The sequence below is a fragment of the Seriola aureovittata genome, chromosome 13 (assembly GCF_021018895.1).
Source record: "Seriola aureovittata isolate HTS-2021-v1 ecotype China chromosome 13, ASM2101889v1, whole genome shotgun sequence".
In the NCBI taxonomy this organism is placed as follows: domain Eukaryota; kingdom Metazoa; phylum Chordata; class Actinopteri; order Carangiformes; family Carangidae; genus Seriola; species Seriola aureovittata.
Genome location: NC_079376.1, coordinates 20,714,218 through 20,736,696, shown reverse-complemented (window position 1 = coordinate 20,736,696; position 22,479 = coordinate 20,714,218). Strand labels below are relative to the sequence as shown.

Below are 22,479 nucleotides of genomic sequence, written 5' to 3'. Positions count from 1 at the left end.
ACAGAGTGAAGCTCCGGAAAGACGGAGTGTGGGCTGGAAGACAGATGGGATCAAGCCTGATGCTGTGCGATGGGGTGTGCGTGTGTGATGGTTCTCATTCACTCAGTGGTCTACAGTCAGGTCTGGTGACAGCTCTGTCATTAACCTTGATGTCTGCCAAAAAGCACACACACACAAACACTAACACCAGCTCCCCACACAGACGTCTCTCTACTTGTCTGTTGTGTCACACAACCTCAGATGGCTGCCGGACTCGGCCTTGGCCCTGAGACAAACACAAGACATTTCCTTTTAAATATGTGTTTAACTGGAATCAGTTGTGTATCTTGTCCTCTGTCAAGGTTTTTAAAGACGTATGATTTGTCTGCACAATGTGAGGGGATTTGTTAATCAAAAAAGACTGTCCCACGTTGTGTATCAGGACGCACAGTTTGATAAAATGTAATTTTATTTGTACACACACAACTCCCTCAACTGTCATATAAGCCTGGGGGTGAATTAATTAAGATGGAGGCCTGGAGAACTTGTTACCTTACTGTTTGGAAGTTACTTCACCCACTTGCCATTATGACTCTGCATGAATTTACGTGACTGCACTGAATTATAGGCCTAATTAACGTTGATATATTAGGCAGAGTTTGGAAAATATGTGAGTAATAGAGATGTATTTAACAAGTTCTACTTAAAATAAATCTTTTAGAGGCACTTTCCTCTGACGGTGCTTGCAATTCAAAGTGACACACAACTCACAATGATACTGAGAACGAAGGGCTCTGCCATTATCACATTTGGAGAGTGAGAATTATGGGCTTTAAGCTGTATTTTTGGGTGTCAGAACAATTAGATGACACAGTGTAATAAGGCGAAGTGGAGTCTTAGTGTCTGATGTGCTTCTCTGAGCTGTATCACTATTTTAAATGTGGCTTTAATCCTTTGAATCGTTTTTTAAAGCAGATGTGGTCTGACAGGGAGCAGAACACACTGCAGAGTGAGAACTGGACAAATGCCCTGCAATGGACTAAATTCACACTGCAGTGTGTATTGTTGTGTGTGCATGTGTGTGGCAGAGGGATGGATGATAAATGCCTGCCAGTATGGACATGTGTATGTCTGTCAGTTTAACCTCTTTGTGGACAAACTGTGTGTGTGTTATGTGTTTGTAAGCCTGTGTGTGCTAACCGACACATGCATGTGGGTGTCTGTGTTCAACAGACGCTCACATTTATAATCGTGTGGTTATTTGTGCAACTGATGTGAATGAAGCCCTCAGTGGATGTGTGTTTGTGTCAAGTTAAACAGGTTTATTGTGTGTGTGTGTGTGTGTGTGTGTGTGTGTGTGTGTGTGTGTGTGTGACTATGCGTGTTTGATGGGGCCATCAGCTGATCAGGGAGATGGATGGTGTCGGACCAGGCACTGATAATCCAATCAGGAGCCTGCAGCGACGTGATAGGCTGAGAAGCAGGAAGTATGATCTGATTAAAGCGACATTATGGCCATGTGCAGAGCGCCCAGTGCCCGGGGGTTGACAGGTGTGCACACACATGCGCAGCCCGTGCATACGAACACACACACACAATGGGGGGTGAACAGGGACACGGAGGGAGAGGTGCACGTACATACGCTTGTGATTATTTACTAAAAGTCCCACATGTGTGTGCGTCTGTGTGCGATCACTACAACTCAGCCATCCAGATGTACGTGTGTGTGCATGTTTGATTAACACACGAGCGTGTGTGTGTGTGTGAATGTATGTGTGTACATCTGTGTGTGCATCCTGCGACTGCACTCATCAAAGTACGTCCACTAAAAGTGCTTGTTTTTGCCCCTGACAGAAGACTGTTATTATAAGTGTCTGTCAACCAGGGCTGCTGCGATTAGTGGCAATAATCGATGGCGTCTACGCTGAAAATACATTAACATCAATATTTTTAATTGACACATAAATTTATCTATTTCTTACCAGCCACAATATCAACATTGACCATCACATTGATTTTCTATTTTATTTTTATTCCATCTATAGTTGTGCTGCGTCTCTGTCCAGGGTGGAGCTGCTTACTCAGTGCGGTGGACACAGAACCAGGTGATGTAAAGATAACTTTTAGATAACTTGAGTTGGCGACAATTATAACTGTACTGTACGTTACTGTAAGTGCAATAAAAAGTAAAGAAGGTAAAGAAAGAGAACCAGTAATAGCATGAACCAGATCAATGATAAGATGATAAGGTAAAATAAGATATGGATAAGATAAAGATAAAATCCTAAGGATACTCATCCCTACAGCTGGTTAGTGGCTTCATTCTGATGATCACTCACAAAAATATGATTACTTCATTTGTAAGTGTTGTCTCTTCATTAGAAGGGACTTTTTAATGTCTTTTGTCCTTGTAGCTGCTAAATACTCCCATAAAGCAATAAAGTCGGCTGCCTGTTAACTTAGAATTTACACTGAAAAAGTGATTGGGAGAATGTTTAGGCCAGAATCTGGGCTTATTCTACTTTGATTGACGGTGTCAGTGTGTCAATTCGATTTTTTGGGAGGAAAATTAACCATTTGAAAAAGAGCTACCTGATTGAGGCAGCTGTAGACCAGCAACATTCGTATTCTGTGAGATGAAATTTCTGTTTTCTTAATGGTTTGGTGCTTCTTTAAGGAGTAATGTCCTGTTACCAGGGCTCATCATGGGCTCATAAAAAAAGCAGAATATCAAGTTATAACCGATTAATGTTATGTGTGTAGAGATCTGCATGGTTATACCGCAGCCTGGTGTCGATTTCAGGGGATTTAATGAAAGTAAAGACACTGAACGGCCGTGTGTAATGGCACTGCGCTCTGCACATGTTCGGGTGCTGCAGGGATTTAATGAACTGAAGGAAAAACTGTTCATACAGTATAAAGCAGCTGTGGAGAGCAGATACTGTAAGTATCACCCACATCCGTTCATAGATAAATGCAGACTGACTGACCGACTGACTGCTTGAACCACATTAAACGTTATTTTCTGAGGGCTGACCGTTAAGAGCCACACCTGCACACGCATGTGTGTTTGTGCATAGCTGAGCTGTACTGATCACACACAAACACACAAGTGAGACTTTTAGTAAATAATCACACAAGCATATATACTGTATGTACGTGCATCTCATTCTGTGTTTCATTTTTCATTTACCACACGTGCGCAATAAACCTGCCTGCCTTGACACTGATACAAGCCCACACCATGCACAAACACAGACCTGATTGCTAGTAAGAATTATTGGAAACACTGGTGTGCTGTAGAAACACTGACATCAACAGATTGGTATTGGTGTGTGTGTGTGTGTGTGTGTGTGTGTGTGTGTGTGTGTGTGTCCAGCAACCTATGTTCATTTACAATGTCACTCTCAGGCAAAGAGACGAGTGAGGAGAAGGAACAGAGGGAGGAAGAAAAGAGTAGGACGGGGAGAAGCTTTCTTCTTCTCAACTCCTCTGATTGCACATATTTCTTATTTACCCTCATTAAATAAAATTAGATATATTAGAGCAAGAAAAAAAGGAAGCATTATTATTACTTGTCAAATCACACAGACACACATTACTGCAGTTTGTGAGAGTGATAGCTAGCAGATAAACAGATGGAATCAGCGTGACAGAAAGTAGGTAAGTTTCCCTTCAACTGTTTGAAAATTGTGAAGGGTCAGTGTTGGTGTGTTGTTCAAAGTCATCCTGCAACACACAGGCAATTAGTGAGAGGGAGCGTGAACAGTGTGGCCCCCTATACCTCTATTGATACGTCTAGATGACAAAGCACCAGTCAGACAGGTGTGTGTTACCTTCTTGGTGAGGTTGTGGTCCTGGTCGTGGGGCATGCGGGTGGAGACGTGGTAGATAACCTCGGTGGTAGAAGTGGCATAGTAAGGTGTGGTCTGGCCTGTACTGCGGTTCCTCTGGAGACCTCCCATGAAGCCACAATGAGTGGTGAGATCCACCTAGGTGTCACACACACACACACACACACACACACACACACACACACACACACACACACACACACACACACACACACACACACACACACACACATTAAACTCCTAATCAAGATAAAATTCAAGATAAAATTTTGACATATCAAAAAGGAAAAATTTGGTTTTACCATCAGTTCAAACTTCTCAGAGGAACATTTTGTGCTGCTAATAGCAATAAGTCTGTTTTGCACAACACACACACACAAAATATAATCTGATTTAAACATGGTTCACTATATATATATATATATATATATATATATATATATATATATATATATATATATATATATATATAATATATATATATATATATATATGTATATGTATATGTATGTGTATATGTGCTATATCATCAGGCTGCTGAAACATCAGGACATACAGGGTTATTTTAACCACTTGACCAACTATGTAGTTTTTTTTTTAATCGCGACAATCTTTAATCATTTAACCATCAATGATATGATGATTAAAATACTAGTTGCAGATAATTAGATGCAGTTATACATTTCATCTAGAAAATTTCAGGGAAACAATGTAAAGATAAATGTACAATTTGATTATATGAGGAAGACAAATAATGTCAGCACATTTAAGATCATTTGAATGAATGTGTTCTCACCTCCCAGCCCAGTCCAGAGACAAAGTCTTCATAAGCCTGGCTGCCCGTCGTGTTGGTGAGGATGGAGTGTTTGTCTTCTTGGCCTTCAGCAACGTAAAATACGGCTATTTTGTGGGTCTCACGGCTACAAGAGAATGAAGGAAAAGGAAAACAACTGTGACCAACAGGGTGGTGTTATGTATTTTAGCAACTTCTGCATGTTTTTATCCTAGTACTTCCCCCTTAACCCTTCTGTTTGTTTTAGAGCCGACCTCAAAGACAGCTACGAGGGGTAATGATATAATAACTCCACAACAGAATGGGATGCCACTAAGCGAACTGTAGATTAGAAAGCTTGAGAAAAACCTGTCCCACCATGAGGGTTGGAATCAACAGGTACGAAAAAGAAGGGAGGATTCAATCTATGAACTCACAAAAACCTGAATGAAGATATCAAAAAGGGGAGATGGAGCGAGGAATGGTATTTGACTTTATATTTTCTTACCATTGCCTTGAGTCCAGGTTCTTCAGCTCTCTCAGCAACTTCTCATTCTTCCTCAACAAATGAAAGTTACTCCTGCAAGATACCGATACATACACAGGTTAGGAATCATTAATCCAAAGTTATGGTTAAACTTTTCTCTCCACAATTCTCTGGCTACTGCCCTCGTCTCCTCTAATTGACTGGTTGACTGCTTTTGTCACCTTTTCCTAGAAAAAAAAGTGCAGGCTAATAAGACGTTCAGTAGAGCTGGCAGGAGTTCTGGTGAAAAGGACCAAAAAAAAGCTGAAGGTTGAGAGAAAGGAAAGAAAAACAAAACAATACAAAGAAGCCAAGTAAAAGGTAATGTTTGACATTTTAGAGTACATGGTAAATGAACATTATTTAAAAGAGAAATTTGGTTGTCAATGTTCAGAACATCAATTCCCAAAACCTTTCGATAGACTTGTATTGAGAAAAGTGTTCTCTTATGTCTCGGCCGATTTTGTCAGTAAGTCTGATAAGAAGTTTGCTTGTTCCTGGCTTCACTGTTGAGGTGGTTAGTTTCCTCCAGACATAACGCTTAGAACTGAGGCCAAATAGTTCAATATGGTTTCATCAGACCAGAGAATCTTGTTTCTCTCACTCTGAGAGTCCTTAAGGTGCTTTTTTGCAAACTCCAAGTGCCTTTCATGTGGCCACTCTGCCATGAAGCCCAGATCAATGGAGTGCTGAAGTGATAGTTGTCCTTCAGGAAATTTCTCCCATCTCCACACAGGATCTCTGGAGCTCAGCCAGAGTGACCTTCGGGTTTTTGGTCACCTCTGTTGCCAAGGCCCTTCTCCCGTGATTGCTCAGTTTGGTCGGGTGGCCAGTTATAGATAAGGTTCCTGGTTGTTTCACACTTGTTCCATTTAAGAATTACGGAGGCCACTGTCCTCTTACGAACCTTGAATACAGCGGAATTTTTTTCTAGCCTTCCACAGATCTGAGCCTCAACACAAGCCCGTCTCTGAGCTGTGCAGACAGCTCCTTCCACCTCATGACATGCTCTGATATACAGTACATCGTCAGCTGTGAGACCTTGTATAGACAGGTGTGTGCTATTCCAAATCATATCCAATCAGCTGCGCGGAATAGAAGCGATTGATTAGAAAAGTCGACAAAACACAATTGCAAACGGTTTGCGTTTCCATTGAGTAACTTTATGTGAATAAAGCTGGGTTTTCTCCTCTTGCGATATTACTCCAATTAAACATGACAATGGATTTCCAGCATTCTGCCTGTAGGTAGGAACTGGCTCCCTGGGGCTCAATATGGCAGGTATGCATACATATGCCACAACATGAATGTGAAATATTACTTTGTCAAATAGTCTGAAAAACCGACTCCTGCAAGCGTATAAATGTTTCTGCAACATTTGAGAGTTTTTTTTTTAAATTCACGTTTCCATTACTTGTTTTTAAGATTGCAATTTCAAATTGCGCATTTAGCAGGTAAATGGAAACGCACCTAATGCGATCTTTCACTTTTTTTCTTTTTTAATAAATTTGCAAAAAATTAGTTTGCTTTGTCATTATTACATATTTTGTGTAGATTGATGTATGAGTGTTATAGATTTTTTATTATTCTAGCAGAAGGCTGCAACAACGAAATGTGAAAAAACTGAAGGTGTCTGAACACTTTCTGAAAGCGCTGTAGGTGTGAATGTTGGAAGGAGAGTTTGGAAAATTCGCAATTTCGACGATGGCAATTCGACAAGCAGTTCTGTTTCTATACTACCGCCTAAACTGCGCCTTACACATATAGATTCCTGCGGATTATTAGCACTGTACTCTAAATGAGCAAATGCAGCAGCATCTCATGCTGTCTACAGCTTTCAGGGTCCAAATAGAAAAAGATAATAAAAAGATAATAAAGAAAACAAGAGCCTTTCATACAGATGAACTAGTGCAGGGACTGTTCAAAATGTCCCAAGGACCAGCCACCAACCTTGGCACTGCTGATATAAAATCAGCTCGAGCAGTGAAGCTTGGAGTGGACTGGTAATGACATATCATTCTTTTCACTCTTAGAGGGAGGAAAAAAAGAGAAAAGGAGCGGGAGATAAAGAGACAGAGAGAGAGACAGCAATTTGCTCTTTATTAAACTGATACTTGGTAATGGCCTCATTCTCTGCTCTCAAAGACTCCATTTACATCCTGGATTATAGGGAAAAGCATAAAAGGGACACACACACACAGACGGACACATTCACACACGTGGATGATGGGTCAGTATCTTAGTGTCTGATGTCCCACATGAATACCTGGAGACATGAGGGGACAATAACAGATGATTAGACAATCTCTTCTCATCTTTCTTTCTCATCCTTCTATCTTCTTTTTTCTGTTTTGTTAGCTTTCTCAATTTTTCATCAAGATTCACTCACTTATTTTGGCTTATTTTTTTTGGCTTTTTATTCTTGTTCTATATCTACATGTGCCTTACTCAGCCTGTTTTCTGATTTGACACATCTCCCTCCATCATTCTCTTCTTCAACTACCGCCTTTTATTCTAACTCCAAATGGGTTCAGTTTGATCAATAGAGTACTATACTCATTATCACACACTCTTACGTACACACACATGCGCGCACACGCACACACACACACACACACACACACACACACACACACACACACACACACACACACACACACACACACACACACACACACACACACACACAGCGTGTTAAGAAGTCTATTGTGTGGGCTGAATGCAGACGGTGTGATTCCCTGGACAAAGTATAAAGAGCGATGAGTGTCCATTAGTGACACCTTGACATTGTGTATTTTAACCCAGAGTCATTGAGAAGATGAAATGCTGTGCCATGTGAATGGAAAAATAGTGGGGTATAATTAGCTCTAAATACTTTGTTGAGTTGGAAATTTTTGTCTCGCTCGCATTCAACAAGCATTTGGTTTGTTCTAGGGGAGACAAAAATTAACAGAAGACTCCTCAAGCATCTGAAAAACAGCCTCTCTGTAGAAAACTCCATATTTATTCCTCCTCAGGTATAAAACACCCCAAATCAGTGTTTTCAGTTTTATTAATGATATTTTGTATGTATTATCTATTCTTATGTGCAGTTTAAAAGGGTCAACTTATAAGTTTTCTCTGCTGCTGAATTTGATTTCTTGCCAAGAGATGATCATAGTGATTGTCGCTCGGGCCATCGCTGCATTTACAAGACAAGAGGTTATAAAACGCCCTCTGAGCAGCGCTACATCTTCAGAGCAGATTGGAGGCTACAGTGAGTCGCTATCAGAAAGTGACGAGACGAGCCGGGGCTAGCTGCTCAGCTTCAGTAGAAGAAAAGAGACAACTCTTGGCGAGTAAAGGAATGAAGTTTGATGCTGAACTTGCAACGTTTCTTCTACACTGGCAAGTAAAAAGCTGTTAATAGTAACGCTGGCTTTGTAGCAATAGCCAAACTTACGAATCGTTCCTTTATAAAGGTAAAAGTAAACTGGAGAACAAAAAATCCCAAGAAAAGAATGTCCTCATGAAGATAAAGAACTAATATCTGAACTTGGTCGGACTAACATTCTCCGATTTGCTGGCCACAAACTACCAAAGCAGATGTGGTGAATGCTGCACAAGTGATATTTAAAAAGGAGGCAGGAACGCAAGAAAAGTCAACAGAAATATATAAACAGAAGAAACAATCAAATTGACAGTTTCGTACGTTTCTCGTATGTCTGTGTCTGGTCTTACCTCTTCTCCCAGGAGTTGAGTCCCAGTATGTTGATCAGTAGTCTGCAGTAGTAGAAGGCAGACTGTGGTGTCTCGGTGTCTGGTTCAGTCTGCTGCACTGCCCTCATGTTCAGCTCCTCACCTCTCTGAGAAACATTCAGCATTTCACTTTTAATGCAAAAAAAAAAAAAAAAACTGCACAAGAAATCATGGAAACTGAACAGACAATATCATGTAATGTTTAAACACCTGGGAGATTCTCTAACTTCAAATCACATATAAAAATATCAAAATATTTTAAAATATCAGCATATCAGATGAAGTTATGATTGATTAGAGAAGCAAACAGAAAACAGAAAGCCTTTTTCAAATATTACAACATTGTGACATTTGTCCACGGCTCTACATAATGTTTTTTTTTTGCCACCACAGTAGCAGAGTTATAGGATGCTTATTTGATGCATTACAACTTTACAGAGTGCAGTTCTTTGTTGTTTTCACAGCAGATACTTTGACTCGTCATTGTAGGGAAAGCACAGGTGTTGCTAATAACATTAAAAGGTGGCTTGTTCTAATCTAGCGTCCCGGTGAGCCAGCATGCACGATACCAAGACCCTGAAACTGAGGCAGCTAAATGGAATTCATCCTGGATGTTATAATTTCCACCTGAGCTTTTCCCACTGTGACATGTCAAAATGTCTTCTGTGAAAAACACCTATGGAAATGGAACAAATCCTCACTATTATTGTTGCAACATTAAAAAAAGTTAACTCAAAAATGGTTTGAATGTAGAACTCAAACAGCTCGTGGTCTTTCTTTTACTTCCTGAAACCCAATATTAATGCTAAGTTGTGTTAGCCCAACAATACACTTGCTAGTGAGGTCCTTGTGCTGCACCAAAAGAGTTGAGCATCCACTTCATCAGGACACTGTAGGACCTAAGAACTAAAAAAAAAAAATCAATTGGTTTAATTCAGTCTACTCATATGAGTATAGACAATACACACATGAAGGACGAACTCTCTCTCAGCGGCGCTCTGCTTCAGGATGGCATTGATCACGTCGTTCTCCTGCTTCTCTGAAACACAAGCTGGAGGAGGCGCTGGGATGTTGAGTGGCATGCCTGCGGGGATCAAAAGACAAAATATTTGTAAAATATATGAATTATTCTCAGACTTCAAAGATTTGGTGTTTTGCTCTCTTTAGAACTACAGAACAAGAAGAGTTGTGTTATGTCGGTTCTGATATTTTGCAGTTGAATAAGGGACTCTTCAGATTAGAAAAAAACTTCAGGGACTCTTTTCGTGTGTGTGTGTGTGTGTGTGTGTGTGTGTGTGTGTGTGTCTGTCTGTGTGTGTGTGTGTGTCTGTGTGTTTATACCTGCTCTCTGTAGACACTCAGGACTTGAGTATCCCAGATACTGCAGCATTTCATCCAGCGCATCATCACCTTCCCTCAGTGAATCCCACGCTGGCACCGCCTCCCGACACACACGTTTAGCCAATGGTGGAGCTAGAATCTGTTCCAAGCCCGACTCCCCCTGATCTCCCTCCCCATCCATTCTGTGTTCCTTCTCCTCTTCATCCTGCTGCTCGTCCTCCACATCTCCTCCATCCCCACCTCCTCTTCGATCTCCCTTCTCCTCCTCCTCATTCACTTTCCTCTCCTCTCCTTCCTCCTCCCCTTCTCCCTGAAACTCTTGCCTCTCGCCTTGCATCCCTCGTTCCCCCTCATCTGCCTCCCTCTCTTCTTGCCCCTCCTCTTCGCTGTCCTCTCTCCTCACCTCCATCTTTTTCGGTGGACCTCCTGGTGAGGTGCGTAAATGAAGACTCGCACTGTGAGGAGATTGTGTGTGCGTCAAAAGTGTGTGTGCTGGGCTGGTCGGGGAACATGGTGGAGGCCCGTAGAGGACAGCAGAGTCCCAGGAGTGTTTTCCAGCTACATCTCGGATGATGACACGAACGCAAGCAGGAGCAGAGGACAAACCAGCTGTCATTCCACCCCCTGGTACACCAGACTCTGACCGAATCTGGCAAATAGAGGAAGAGAGGGACTGTGGTTAAACACTAAATCCTCCAACTATTTAAGAAATCATCCTGATACTGAGTTGCAGCATCTTACACAAAACTCACATCTCAACTGTCGTGCAAAACTCAAACCTCCTGAAAAAAACCTTATTTCACTTATTTGCTTCTTCTTTGTAACTGGTAGAACTTTAGTAGAGAAATCAGTAAGATACTTTTATTTTAACTTCATCAGGATACTTCAAGAACAACTACAAGTGTGCTCAGCATTAAATAAATCTAATATTCCCTAACTCAAAGTTTGACTGCAAAGCATGTTATGTTAGTGTTAGTAGGAAAGTTAGACTCCCATTAAACAAATCTCACATTAAAAACATGGCAGAATGTGGTAAATTCATGTGGAATCTACCATGTTAAAACTCTTCAGATGGTTTGCTTACAATGCAACAGAGGAGATCAAAGATTTGATTCCTGGATAAGAAAAGGATTTATAACCTGTCTCTCATTTACGTACAACAGTGCATTACAAAATTGTCAATTTGTGTAGGACAAACATGACCTAGAGCACAATGATTTTTTTTAGATACCTTCAAGTACAACTATTTTAATCAGAATTTTAAATCTTTTTTTCATTTTCAAATCTTGAAATCGACTTTTAGTTTAATATCGAGTTAAGTTCGTCTCTAGATTGTACCGTGCTCTCTTTTATGCGATTTTAATACATTAAAGAAAAGTGGGAAAAGAAGCTGGAATGATGCTTTCTAAGGAAAATTTGCATCTTTCAGTTGTCCTCAACTAAGTCTCTTGATTGGAGAGGACACTGCTTGAAAAATATCATAAGACATTTTAAGACTCCACACCAGGAAAAATATAAGAACAGAAGTTTGGCATGTTGGAGACAACGTGGCTCATACCCATATTTCAAGACTGCTCTAAACTGAGTTCATATTGGAAAGGGATTCACAGAACAATAAGTAAGACTCAAATAACTCTTAAACTGGAGAATCTTTATCTGGGTAATATGTTTTGTTTTATGAGCACAGGAAGAATATACCACTGGAAAATGGCTAAATCTAGAGCCAGCTACACTTACTGAGCACTTTATTAGGAACATCTGTACACCTGCTTATTCATTCAGTTATTTAGTCAGCCAATCATGTGGCAGCAGTCCAATTAATAAAATCATTGAGATACAAGTCGGGAGCTTCAGTTAAAATCAGATCTCTTTGCTGCTACACATGATCCAGTAGCAGACAAGTAATGTTTGTGTTATTGAAGCAATACATGATGAAATAAGGAATTGTGGTAATCACAGTGAGAGGAAAAATGTTAGCATATATGCTATGTAAGCTCTGAGTTAAAGGACAGCCAAGTGACGCTAATGTTGGCATGTTAACATGCTATACAACTGACATTTTCATCCCCTGAGTGGCTAACTTAATACAGTAGCAGAAGTCTTACCTACCAACTAGTGCTGTTTAGGTTAGAGGAGCTAGGAGCTTCTGTCACTCTGACAAACAGCGGTTTAAACTGGTCTTAAACTTATGCAGTGCGACATCGGCTCTAAATCGTACAAAGCTTCAAATTTTGTCGGGGGACTTTCTTTCAGTGGAGGTTACCTGGAGCACTGAGAGCAGCGTGGAGCCATTCAGAACCAGGAACTGCAGGTTTGGTGAATGAAAAAGTTCTGGTCCAAGATCAGCACTCTCACAGAATGGGTTGTCTTGGTTTTCACACACCTAGAAAACATAGGCCAAGGTGTTGCTCAAGCAAAATGCCAAGATCGAAATAAAGGTATCGTAAGTTATCATTACCATAAACAGTACACCACACTAGTACCTGACTAGACAGAGTAGCCGGCCCTCCAGACATGGGATAATGTCCAAGGTGGTTGACCAGGTGGGTGATAACTGTTCTGGCTGCGATGGAAACCAGGCCCTGCTGAATACGGCTGCGAACTGCAGAGAGAACAGGGAAAACACAGACAGAGGACACAGTTAAGAAAAATACATTGCAAGAACCAGATATTTAAAGATGTTGTTGATAGTTAATGTTTCTACACTTTATAGTTTAATTGGTGGTGAAAGGTGCAGCTGTTACAAGGACTTGATAGTTGGGCTCTAACTTACAGCAAAAACACAAGGAAGAGGAACAAACACACATTCAGCTTGTACATAGTTTGACTCATGCTGAGAGGAAGCCAATGCCATCACACGCTGTGTTGCCAACAGATCCTGGCTAATCAACATCTCACACACACACACACACACACACACACACACACACACACACACACACACACACACACACACACACACACCCCTTATTGACAGGACTGTGTGTAGAGTACAGATATGCATTGACCACACATTTTCAACAACTCCCTTAACAACAGGAGAGCTCAGGAGGAGGAGGAAAAAAGAAAAGAAAAAAAGAAGAGAAGAGAGATAAATGAACATAAAGGAATGGGCAACAATAAAGACAGAAGTAAACAGAATATTAACAGAAAATAAAGTTAAGAGAATAGCAATGAATACATTGAGGAGAGGAGAGAAGAGAAGAGAGGAGAAGAGAGGAGAGGCATGGTCTATCAGGTTGCTCCAGTCATTAGACTAGTCACTGTGTCCTGGTGGACCACAGCAGGGGACAATACACACGCTCACACGGATGCAGACAAGTGCGCTCACACACAACATACACACACATACACACACACACACACACACACACACACACACACACACACACACACACACACACACACACACACACACACACCTTCTACCATTTTTAGTGACTGGCAGTGGTTTGGTGGACAACTCTAGGTCATTCTCTCTTTGTGTGTGTGAGTCAGTGAAGCACTTTGCATACATGAGAATCCATGTACAGACAGGTGACAAATTAAAGGAAAAACCAATATCAAGTGTCTTAGTAATGTGTTGGGTCACCACGTGCCAGAACATCACCAGAACATCTTCAATGCTCATTGGCATTGATTCTACAAGTCTCTGGACTCTACAGAAGAGATGAACACCATTCTTCTTAAAGATAACATGTTGGTACAGCCTCTCCCATAGGTGTTCACCTGGGTTGAGATCCGGAGACTGCTAAGGCCAGCACTTATGATTCACATCATTTTCATACTCGCCCTCATGCCATTCTGTATCTCCACTGATTTTTCTAGGTTTTCATTAATTCATCACCCTTATGTATATATATATGTATATATATATATATTACAGACTCTATATGTACCGGGTGTGTAGTGTGTCTGTTAGATAGGTTACCTTCAGTGACAGGCTGTAGTTTGCTGGAGCGTTCGGAGTCCGGGCTGTGCAGTGGCTCTGGTTCTCTGAGGCTCTCTAACGGCAGGAACGGGTCGTAATCTGGATTCAACAGGTCCGACAGCTGCAGCGGGTAATACTTGGGACTGCTGAAGGACTGTGCTCCATACACACAACCATGCAACACCTAAACAGAGTTTAAAAGAAAAGGGATACTGTTCAATTGATGCCATTTTAATCTGGATTTCATTTTGCCTCATCAAGGGATCATATTCAGTTTTACTGCAATGACGCTTGTATGTCATCATAAAAACACTGCGAAATACAGGCCATAGTGATATTAGATTTTTGCAAGAAGTGGCGTGGAACTTTCTGTGGTGACCTTATAAATACAGCTGAGCAGAGTCTTGGTAGGCTGGTCCCTCTCTGGAGGGCTTCGAGTCTGAACAGGCTGAAGCAGAGTCTTTGGAGGCAGAGCCATCACCCAGTCCAACAGACACAACAGGAGGGAAACCACCAGCTGCAGCACACAGAGGCATTGTGATAAGACACTGACACAAGGTTATTTTCTAAAGTAAAGCCAGTAATATAGTACAAAGAGTGTTTTTGCATGTGTTACCCTCTTATCAATTTCATGAGGAGAAGACTCAGTAGTAGGCAGCAAGAATGTGATGGTGGCGATCAAAATCTGAGAAAAAATAACATCAATTGTTTTCAATGTTAAAACTGTCACTACAAGTGATATTAAAAGCAACATGATGTATTCAAATGTACAGGTTTTGTAAAACCTCAGCTTTACTTAAACACAATTTAATCCATTATGATGTGCGGACAAGCTGATGAACTTGATCTGATAAACAAAAAATGTAATTATTCCATAATGATTGTCTCACCTCTACGATCTTCTTTGGAGTGTCAGGGGGGAATTTCTGAAGATGATCCACGTAACTGATCAGGAGGTGAAGGATGTCCGACGCAACCAGTGCTACACTCTTATTGGGGTACTGGGAGAGGAAACACACATCATTCATTTTAGTAATCAGCTTGTAGGTAATTCCATATATTAATAAGATAATAAGATAAGATAAGATAAGTTGTATTATTAAGATAGTCAAACAGGGTATTTAGGGTTGGGATTCTTTTTACCGTAAAATGAAGAAACCAATCTTGATCTTTTCAAGAAGCTTTAATTATCCATTGTAGTATTCCCAATATTTTCTTTTCTTGTAATTGCCGTTTATATAATGTTTAGGACACAATAAAATACAGGTTGGTTAGTAAGAAGAGAGAAAATGTACATATTAGTTTAATGAGGATCAGCGCCAACAAAACAAATAATGCTTCCAGATGAAAAGGAAGAAGGATGAGGAGGACAACAGAAAGTGGCTTTGCATGGAAATATGAAAATCCCTCAAGCTTTGTGCATGTAATTGTGTGTGCATGTCGCACACCCCATGACTGCAGCTACTGGCTGCCGGTATGAAGGCAAGAGATTCAAAAGTGGACCAGACCTGCGTATATATATGATAGTGTGTGTGTGTGTGTGTGTGTGTGTATATGACACAGCTTGCAGCATTCCCCCTGGATTAGTCTCCTATCTGAAGGAGGACCAAACATATTGACAGTCCAGGGTTTGCTCCCAGGAGTAAGTGAATTCAAGTGTGTGTGTGTGTGTGTGTGAGTGTTACTGTATTGCCTTAGCAGGCCATTGGCTGCCGATACACAAGCTATGGATTCCAAGGTGGAAAAGGTATGTGTGTGTGTGTGTGTGTGTGTGTGTGTGTGTGTGTGTGTGTGTGTGTGTGTGTGTGTGTGTGTGTGTCCATCTAGAGCCACTTGGCGATAGATGAGACAATAAATGTTGGACAGTATTATTCTGATCCACAGGCCTCCCAGTCTGGTGGCCTGAAACAGACAATACCAACTGAGGCAATGTCACCAGCACTAACAATCATCTCCAACAATGCTTTCCATCATACTTTGGCTGCTTGCGACCCACCATGTTTAACACATCCACAACCTAATCATCCAGTATTCAGTCAGTATTTTTGGCACGCTTAAATCAACCATCATTTACATTTTAACCAGTTATGTCCCCATTTATTTCAACTGTTTTGATCCTGGTCTCTGTGCTCTTCAATTTAAGACACTGCAAAAACATCAATTCTTTAATGAACTGTGGAGATCTGGTTTTAGCTAATCACTTCCACGGGACACAAAGTATTAAGTAGTATTTTAGGATTTGAACAAACATTTAAACATAAAATGTGGATATATTTTTGTACATAGTGGAATATTAAATGATATAATATAACAATATATTAATGTTAATTACATTAACATTGATATATTGTTATAGTAAATCACGAAATGTCCTATGAATGTTACGTGTTTAAACTTCATTAAGCCAAATTACACATCCAGACAGAAGAAGAACAGATGTTCAGAAATGGCTGTTGTGCAGATCAGTGTAACACAGCCTGTTTCATTCAGAGTCATTGCTTTGGTGTCATTTCACTGGATCACAGTCATAGACAGAGAGAGTACCCTGGTCAGTAGGGGAAGAGTTTGAGAACAGGCAAAGGCTGTGTGAGATAATCTTATTTGGCTGGGTTGATATGTCACACTTGTTGATTTCTATTTCAATGACCAACTTTTAGTTTGTGTTTGAAGCTCAGGAAGTTGAATATGTTTTTGTAGTACGGAGCTGTGACTGACCTTCAGAGTAACACAGATGACATTGAGAGCATCTTTGATCTGCGGATGTTGAGTCCCGTGAGCCAGCTCTTCACACAGCCAGATGCCCAGACTGCACAAAGCCACACACCTGACAAAACAAAACAAACACACTATGAGCAACCAGAGAGTAAATGCTGCTGCTGTACACATGCAAAAATCCTCAGAGAATCTGTGTGTTTGGAAACTGTGAACATATTATACATGCACACACTACATGTGTTGTGAGTGTAGACAAGTGTGTAAAAACAACCAGAAAACAATAAAAAAAAAAAAAAATTGGACTTTACTTTAATGCACTATATTATCAACAGGTAATCAGTTGATTTCTTACACAGGACACCTGTCAATTAAAAAATTGACTTGAAGTAAAATGGTGCACTTGTTAAAATTCAAAACTGTAATTACAGGGACTATGTATAATTAATAATGTATGTTAATGTGTGTTAATGTTAAAAAATATTTATTTAATAACTTATTAATTTAATTTCCAACACACCAATCATTGTAAGGGAGAGTGGACACTATTTAATTAAGGACGGCTTGAATTTCATTACATTAGACAAGGATTTACACATGCAAGCATGCACATGCACAAACATGCGCACGCACAGGCACACGCACACTATTTACCTAGCAGGAGCAGAGGGTTCGTCCCTGGCAGAGGTTAGAATGGTTTTGATAATGTGCTCCTAGAAAACAAAGAACACACACAAACACAGTTAATTTTCCTAACACCAAACAAATCACTGGTTGTGTGTGTGTGTTTATATCTGCATATGCAACATCTTGTTCAGGTCCCCGACACAATGTTAACCTTTCCTGAAGGTATAATGAAGAGACGTACTGGTGCTTAAACACTGATTGCTTTTTAGACAATAAGAAAAGTTATTCATGGAATTACATTGAGGTGTTATTATATATTATAAACACACGCTAAGCAAAAGATGGACACACCGTCACGGTACAGACAAATCCACACACACCCTGAGACACATTCAGACACTCGCTGGTCCCGTCCCTCCGGTCAGTGGTAATGACCGCTTAGTGATTCAAAACAAGTTTCTGCCTTGTAAGAAACCAGTGAGTAGGCCCAAGGTGCTGCCATGCATGACATTAACTGCTTACGCAGCAACAACAACAATAACAACATTACTCCCATAGCTCTGGACTGTTACAAGAATGGCTGATGAGGCATTAACCTATCAGTTTGGTTTTGAGACCCCCTATAGACAGCTGACGTGTTAAAGGTTTGGACTGACCTGGATTATACACAAAGTAGGTTGACCCTCTGCTTTGGTATCAAACTGACACATTTGGAGTTGGCAGAAGCAGAATAGCAGTTTAATGGTACAATCAAACTCTTCTCAACACTAATTTGGACATTAAAGTCGTCAGTGACTGCTCTAAGAAAGGATGAAATCAACTTTGTACACTTAGTGGTAGCTGCTTAGACAAAGTTGTTATTTTTCTGAAAACATTTTATCATTCCTCTCTTTACCTATTGCACTGTGGTTTCCTTTATTACTATGACAAAGGATAAGGATGTTGCTCGTCTTATTAACTACCCCTCAATCCCAAACTACCATTACTTCCACTGACCTTGACGTCAGGGAACTTGGTAAGCACCACGTCGGCTGTGGTGGGATGAAGGGCTGGAAGCTCCCCATACAAGTTGGGAAAACACACCAGAGAACCAAGGAGGATCTGAGCCTCTACTCTTGGAGCCTGGAAAAGAGAAGGGGGAGGGATAAAGACCAAAATAAAAGGCAAATTAAATTACAAAAGAAATAAAAAATACATCTGTATGTCAGGTGTGCCAGACTTTGTTTGGCCTTAATTAAATAAAATCAAGTAAAACAGGCGTGTTTCTGTGTTTCCTACATTGAGCGATGAGCAGGCGGTAACCCTTGAAGCTGCAATGATGAAGTCCAGGATCAGCATGGTGGCTCCAGGCAGACCGATACTGAAGAACCTGGGACTGCAGTGCTTGATAATGGTGTTCACAATGTCCTGTTTAAAAAAGAAAAAAAAGAAAAAAAAAAAAAAGAACATTTTTAACACCCTCCTCTAGTATTGCAGTCACAGCTAAAGCACATTTGCAATCACTGCATTTTAAAAGATCATGTTCCATTGTTTTTTCTGAAGCAGTGTAACCTTAACCAATATTTATTTTCTTTTCTATTCCATGCATTCTTCTTCCTTGTCAAAACCTGGTGCCTACATTACCGACAATGCAAATCAACCACTAACAGTTCAGTGGGAGATTCATGTGTGTGATGCAAGTAGCAGCTAATGTAGCCGAGTCTCAAACGGAGATGAGGAGAAGGTTACAGAGGTCTGTTAAGCTCAACTCTAAATCACCATGTGTTTTTCATTGTCAAGTGACATCACTTGAGGCAAATTTATCAAACTTCATGAAGCCGGCCGGAGCCATAAAAGATATACAACATTTTTTGCATATGCAGTAGTACTACCCACTGCATGTGCTACTAAAGCTGTTCTGTAGATAGACTTTGATGTGTAAAATCAGTGCTGTTTCCCTTTAAATAGTGCAAGAGTGATAAATAAAATATTTAAATGCATTAAAAATGTAATTTTGTTGAAGTTGCACACCCTGTAAATCAGATTCAGGTCAATAAAAACAGACTCTACCTGGTCTTGGTGCAGCAGCCCTTGGTGCATGATGTTGTAGAAATGTGTAACGAAGTCTGTGTTTGGGGAAACATCCTGCCGTCTCTTCATGATCCTGCAGATCAGCTTGTAGGCATGAAGTTTCCCCTGCTTGTAACGCTCTGTCAGCATGGTGGCCTTAAGAAAAAAAAACAAAAAAAAAAACACACACACACCTATAAGTGAGCATAAACAGACAAGACATACAAATTAAACCCCATAGACAAATTAAAGGAAAAAGCTGGAAAATGATGGGGGAAAAGGGTGACAATATCCCCATCCACGGGGCACGAGGGGTCACTGAATGGTTTGATCCTACAGTGATGGACTCAGTCACACCTACCTTAAAGAGCCAGGGGGTGAGAATCCTCAGGGGAGGGATCAGAACAGGGGGAGGTGGAGATGACTGGTTGTCCAGAGAAATGCCCAAATTATCTCTTATCTGAAAAGAAAAATCCATATTTTTACCAACACAATCTTTTTTTTTTTTTTTTAAGTATATTTTTTGGGGCTTTTTATGCCTTTATTCAACAGGACAGTAGAGAGACAGGAAATGGGGAGGCAGAGAGAGGGGGAATGACATGCAGTAAAGGGCCGTCCGGTGCGGGATTCGAACAGGGGCCGACTGCAGTGAGGACTGTGGCCTCTACACATGGGGTGCCTGCTTAGACCACTACGCCACACGACACCCCACCAACACAATCTTTATAGTGAGTGTTCTGTTGTAGCTGTGTATTAACTGTATGTGTCAGTGCTTACCTTGGCCAAGTTTTGCCACAGTTCACACAGGTAGTCGAAGACCTGAGCATGGATCTCTGGGTCTTTGATAGTATTGACATCCCCCAGGATTCCCAGCATCCTCCGCCACATTACTGTGGCAACATCTGCGTGCCAACCAGTTAGAGAACCACCCGCCATCACACTGCAGTCCTCGCTGGGGAACTCACTGGTTTCTAGAGTCAATCAATGAATCAGTTAGTGACTCTCTTCCCTCATTCACAGCTGTAACCTTAGTGGGGAAGAAAATGTAGAGTTACATGTTTGAGTGTGTGCCTGAGTATTACCCAAGTCATCAGGGGTCTGAAGGACAGAGTTGTGGAGCTTCTGCTCCAGCTGTAGGTGTGTGTGAGACTGGGAGTGTGTGTGTTCAGTGTGCTCTGCTGTCAGCGTGGCAGGGGAGGGCGTCTGGGACCGAGAGCCGCCGAGAGAATGCATTGGAGAAGCGCTCTCAGAACCTACACAAGACGACACATACACGACAAGGAAACATGACAGAAAAGATGAATAACTCCTGATTATGATGCCAAAGAACCAGATGTCTCTTGTTTCTTTCTACTACTTGTGGTTCAAATGTTATCAGCAAAATTGTACATGTGCTTTCTATGATTAACTTTTGTAGCAGATCTGTGTAATTTCGTTGTGGCATTTCAGGTGGAGACTCAAAATCTGATTTCTCTTAGCGGGACCTAAGAGACATACATCACTTTAGGGAGGAAGCTGAGGAAAAGAAAAGTAAACAAGGCTTTAGCTCCTCAGGATTTAATTCAAATAAAAAGATGGGGGAAGTTACAGCTTATGTACAAGTTCATGGAGAAATGTATTTACAGTGCATATGCACTTAAGTGTTGTGAATAATTATTTATAAATACACATACTATGACAATTATATTCTATATGCATAATAAATAATATACAATATTTACATGGTGTAATATACAACATTGAAGGTAATGGTCTGTGTATATATAACAGATCTACAGAAATATAGTCACAGAAATCTTCATGTTACGGATATTAATTACCAGTAACAGTGACAGTATGGCTGAGGCTGCTGGTCTCTGAGTCGATGTGAAGTGTCGTCAAACTCGCCACTTCGTGTTCTTCACAGGCCGCACCCCCTCCCAGGCTGTCCTGGTCCAGTGAGCTGCCTCGACCTTCTCCTCCAGATCCAACTCCTTTTCCACAAGCTTCTGAACTGAAAGTAAAATCTGCAGGGAAAGGCACTGAGTAAGTAGGTCGTTAAGATAAAGTTACCCAGCAGGCTCTCTAACCGCTAACCCAGTTTACTGCTGCATAGAGAGTGAGTAACATAATGATAGAAATGATGGATTATTACTTTTTAACCTACAGCAATATGACAAAAACAGCATGGCAAAAGAGCAGCTACATTACTGAGGCTTTTAAACTTAAACTGATGAAGAGACATGTCTTGCTCCTTTAATTTTGATGCTATTAAACTTTAGTTCTGCTTTATCAAAATGAGGACAGTCTTTATATTAAAAATGTATCAAGAATCTTTGTTTCTTACTATCAAACTTGCAGTTGGAGTACTGAAAGGCATTAAAGGAGTCTGATTGGCTGTCGGAGCTGATGACATCAGAACCGCTGGCACTTGCAGGTGACGTCCACTCAGAGGGAACCCCTGGATCATCGATAGGCCGAAGATCATCTGAGGGTCGCGATCCAGGACTCTGACCTGCCTCCAGGAGTTCGGGCAGGTCCCTGGGAACCTCCAGACTCCCTGGACTGCTACCACGGCGGCCCTGTGTGTCGAGGAGTAAGCAGAGGTTGTAGCTTCTCTGTTTCGTGACAACTAAAGTTTAATCTTTACGCATGTATGTTGCACTGACTACTGTTCCTTTGGCCCTCAGTCTCTCCTGGATGAATTCATCCATGAGGTCAGAGAAGTTTGGGTTGCTGCTTCCTACGTCACTGGAGACCGGACGGGCTTTCTGGACCACCTCCTCTTTGTTGGCTACACACACACACACAAACACAAACACACATTAAGACATAAAGGCAGATAGATTGCGATAGTCAAAGACAGGGGTACACTCATACTCACACACGTTCACAGGAATGATGGACAAATGATAAGACACAGACGAGTGAGATATGGACAAATAAATAGGGAAAGAAATGTGATAACACA

General features: G+C 41.0%; 1 protein-coding gene across 7 annotated transcripts in view; it reads right to left on the bottom strand.

The window, feature by feature from the left end:
* Positions 1-22,479, bottom strand: part of ralgapa1 (Ral GTPase activating protein catalytic subunit alpha 1) — a 76,053-nt gene that overhangs the window by 32,559 nt on the left and 21,015 nt on the right. For all 7 annotated transcript variants that reach the window (XM_056393936.1, XM_056393937.1, XM_056393933.1 and 4 more), the window contains 23 exons: positions 22,178-22,302; positions 21,856-22,090; positions 21,350-21,535; positions 20,612-20,782; positions 20,307-20,500; positions 19,891-19,989; positions 19,530-19,685; positions 18,759-18,887; positions 18,477-18,602; positions 17,508-17,566; positions 16,857-16,965; positions 15,032-15,142; positions 14,758-14,826; positions 14,521-14,658; positions 14,142-14,325; positions 12,694-12,812; positions 12,474-12,593; positions 10,211-10,859; positions 9,838-9,953; positions 8,852-8,976; positions 5,114-5,185; positions 4,630-4,753; positions 3,816-3,971 (listed from right to left, as the gene is read on the bottom strand). In XM_056393936.1, coding sequence (XP_056249911.1) covers positions 3,816-3,971; positions 4,630-4,753; positions 5,114-5,185; positions 8,852-8,976; positions 9,838-9,953; positions 10,211-10,859; positions 12,474-12,593; positions 12,694-12,812; positions 14,142-14,325; positions 14,521-14,658; positions 14,758-14,826; positions 15,032-15,142; positions 16,857-16,965; positions 17,508-17,566; positions 18,477-18,602; positions 18,759-18,887; positions 19,530-19,685; positions 19,891-19,989; positions 20,307-20,500; positions 20,612-20,782; positions 21,350-21,535; positions 21,856-22,090; positions 22,178-22,302 — 3,572 coding nt within the window. The remainder of the gene's footprint in view (positions 1-3,815; positions 3,972-4,629; positions 4,754-5,113; positions 5,186-8,851; positions 8,977-9,837; positions 9,954-10,210; positions 10,860-12,473; positions 12,594-12,693; positions 12,813-14,141; positions 14,326-14,520; positions 14,659-14,757; positions 14,827-15,031; positions 15,143-16,856; positions 16,966-17,507; positions 17,567-18,476; positions 18,603-18,758; positions 18,888-19,529; positions 19,686-19,890; positions 19,990-20,306; positions 20,501-20,611; positions 20,783-21,349; positions 21,536-21,855; positions 22,091-22,177; positions 22,303-22,479) is intronic.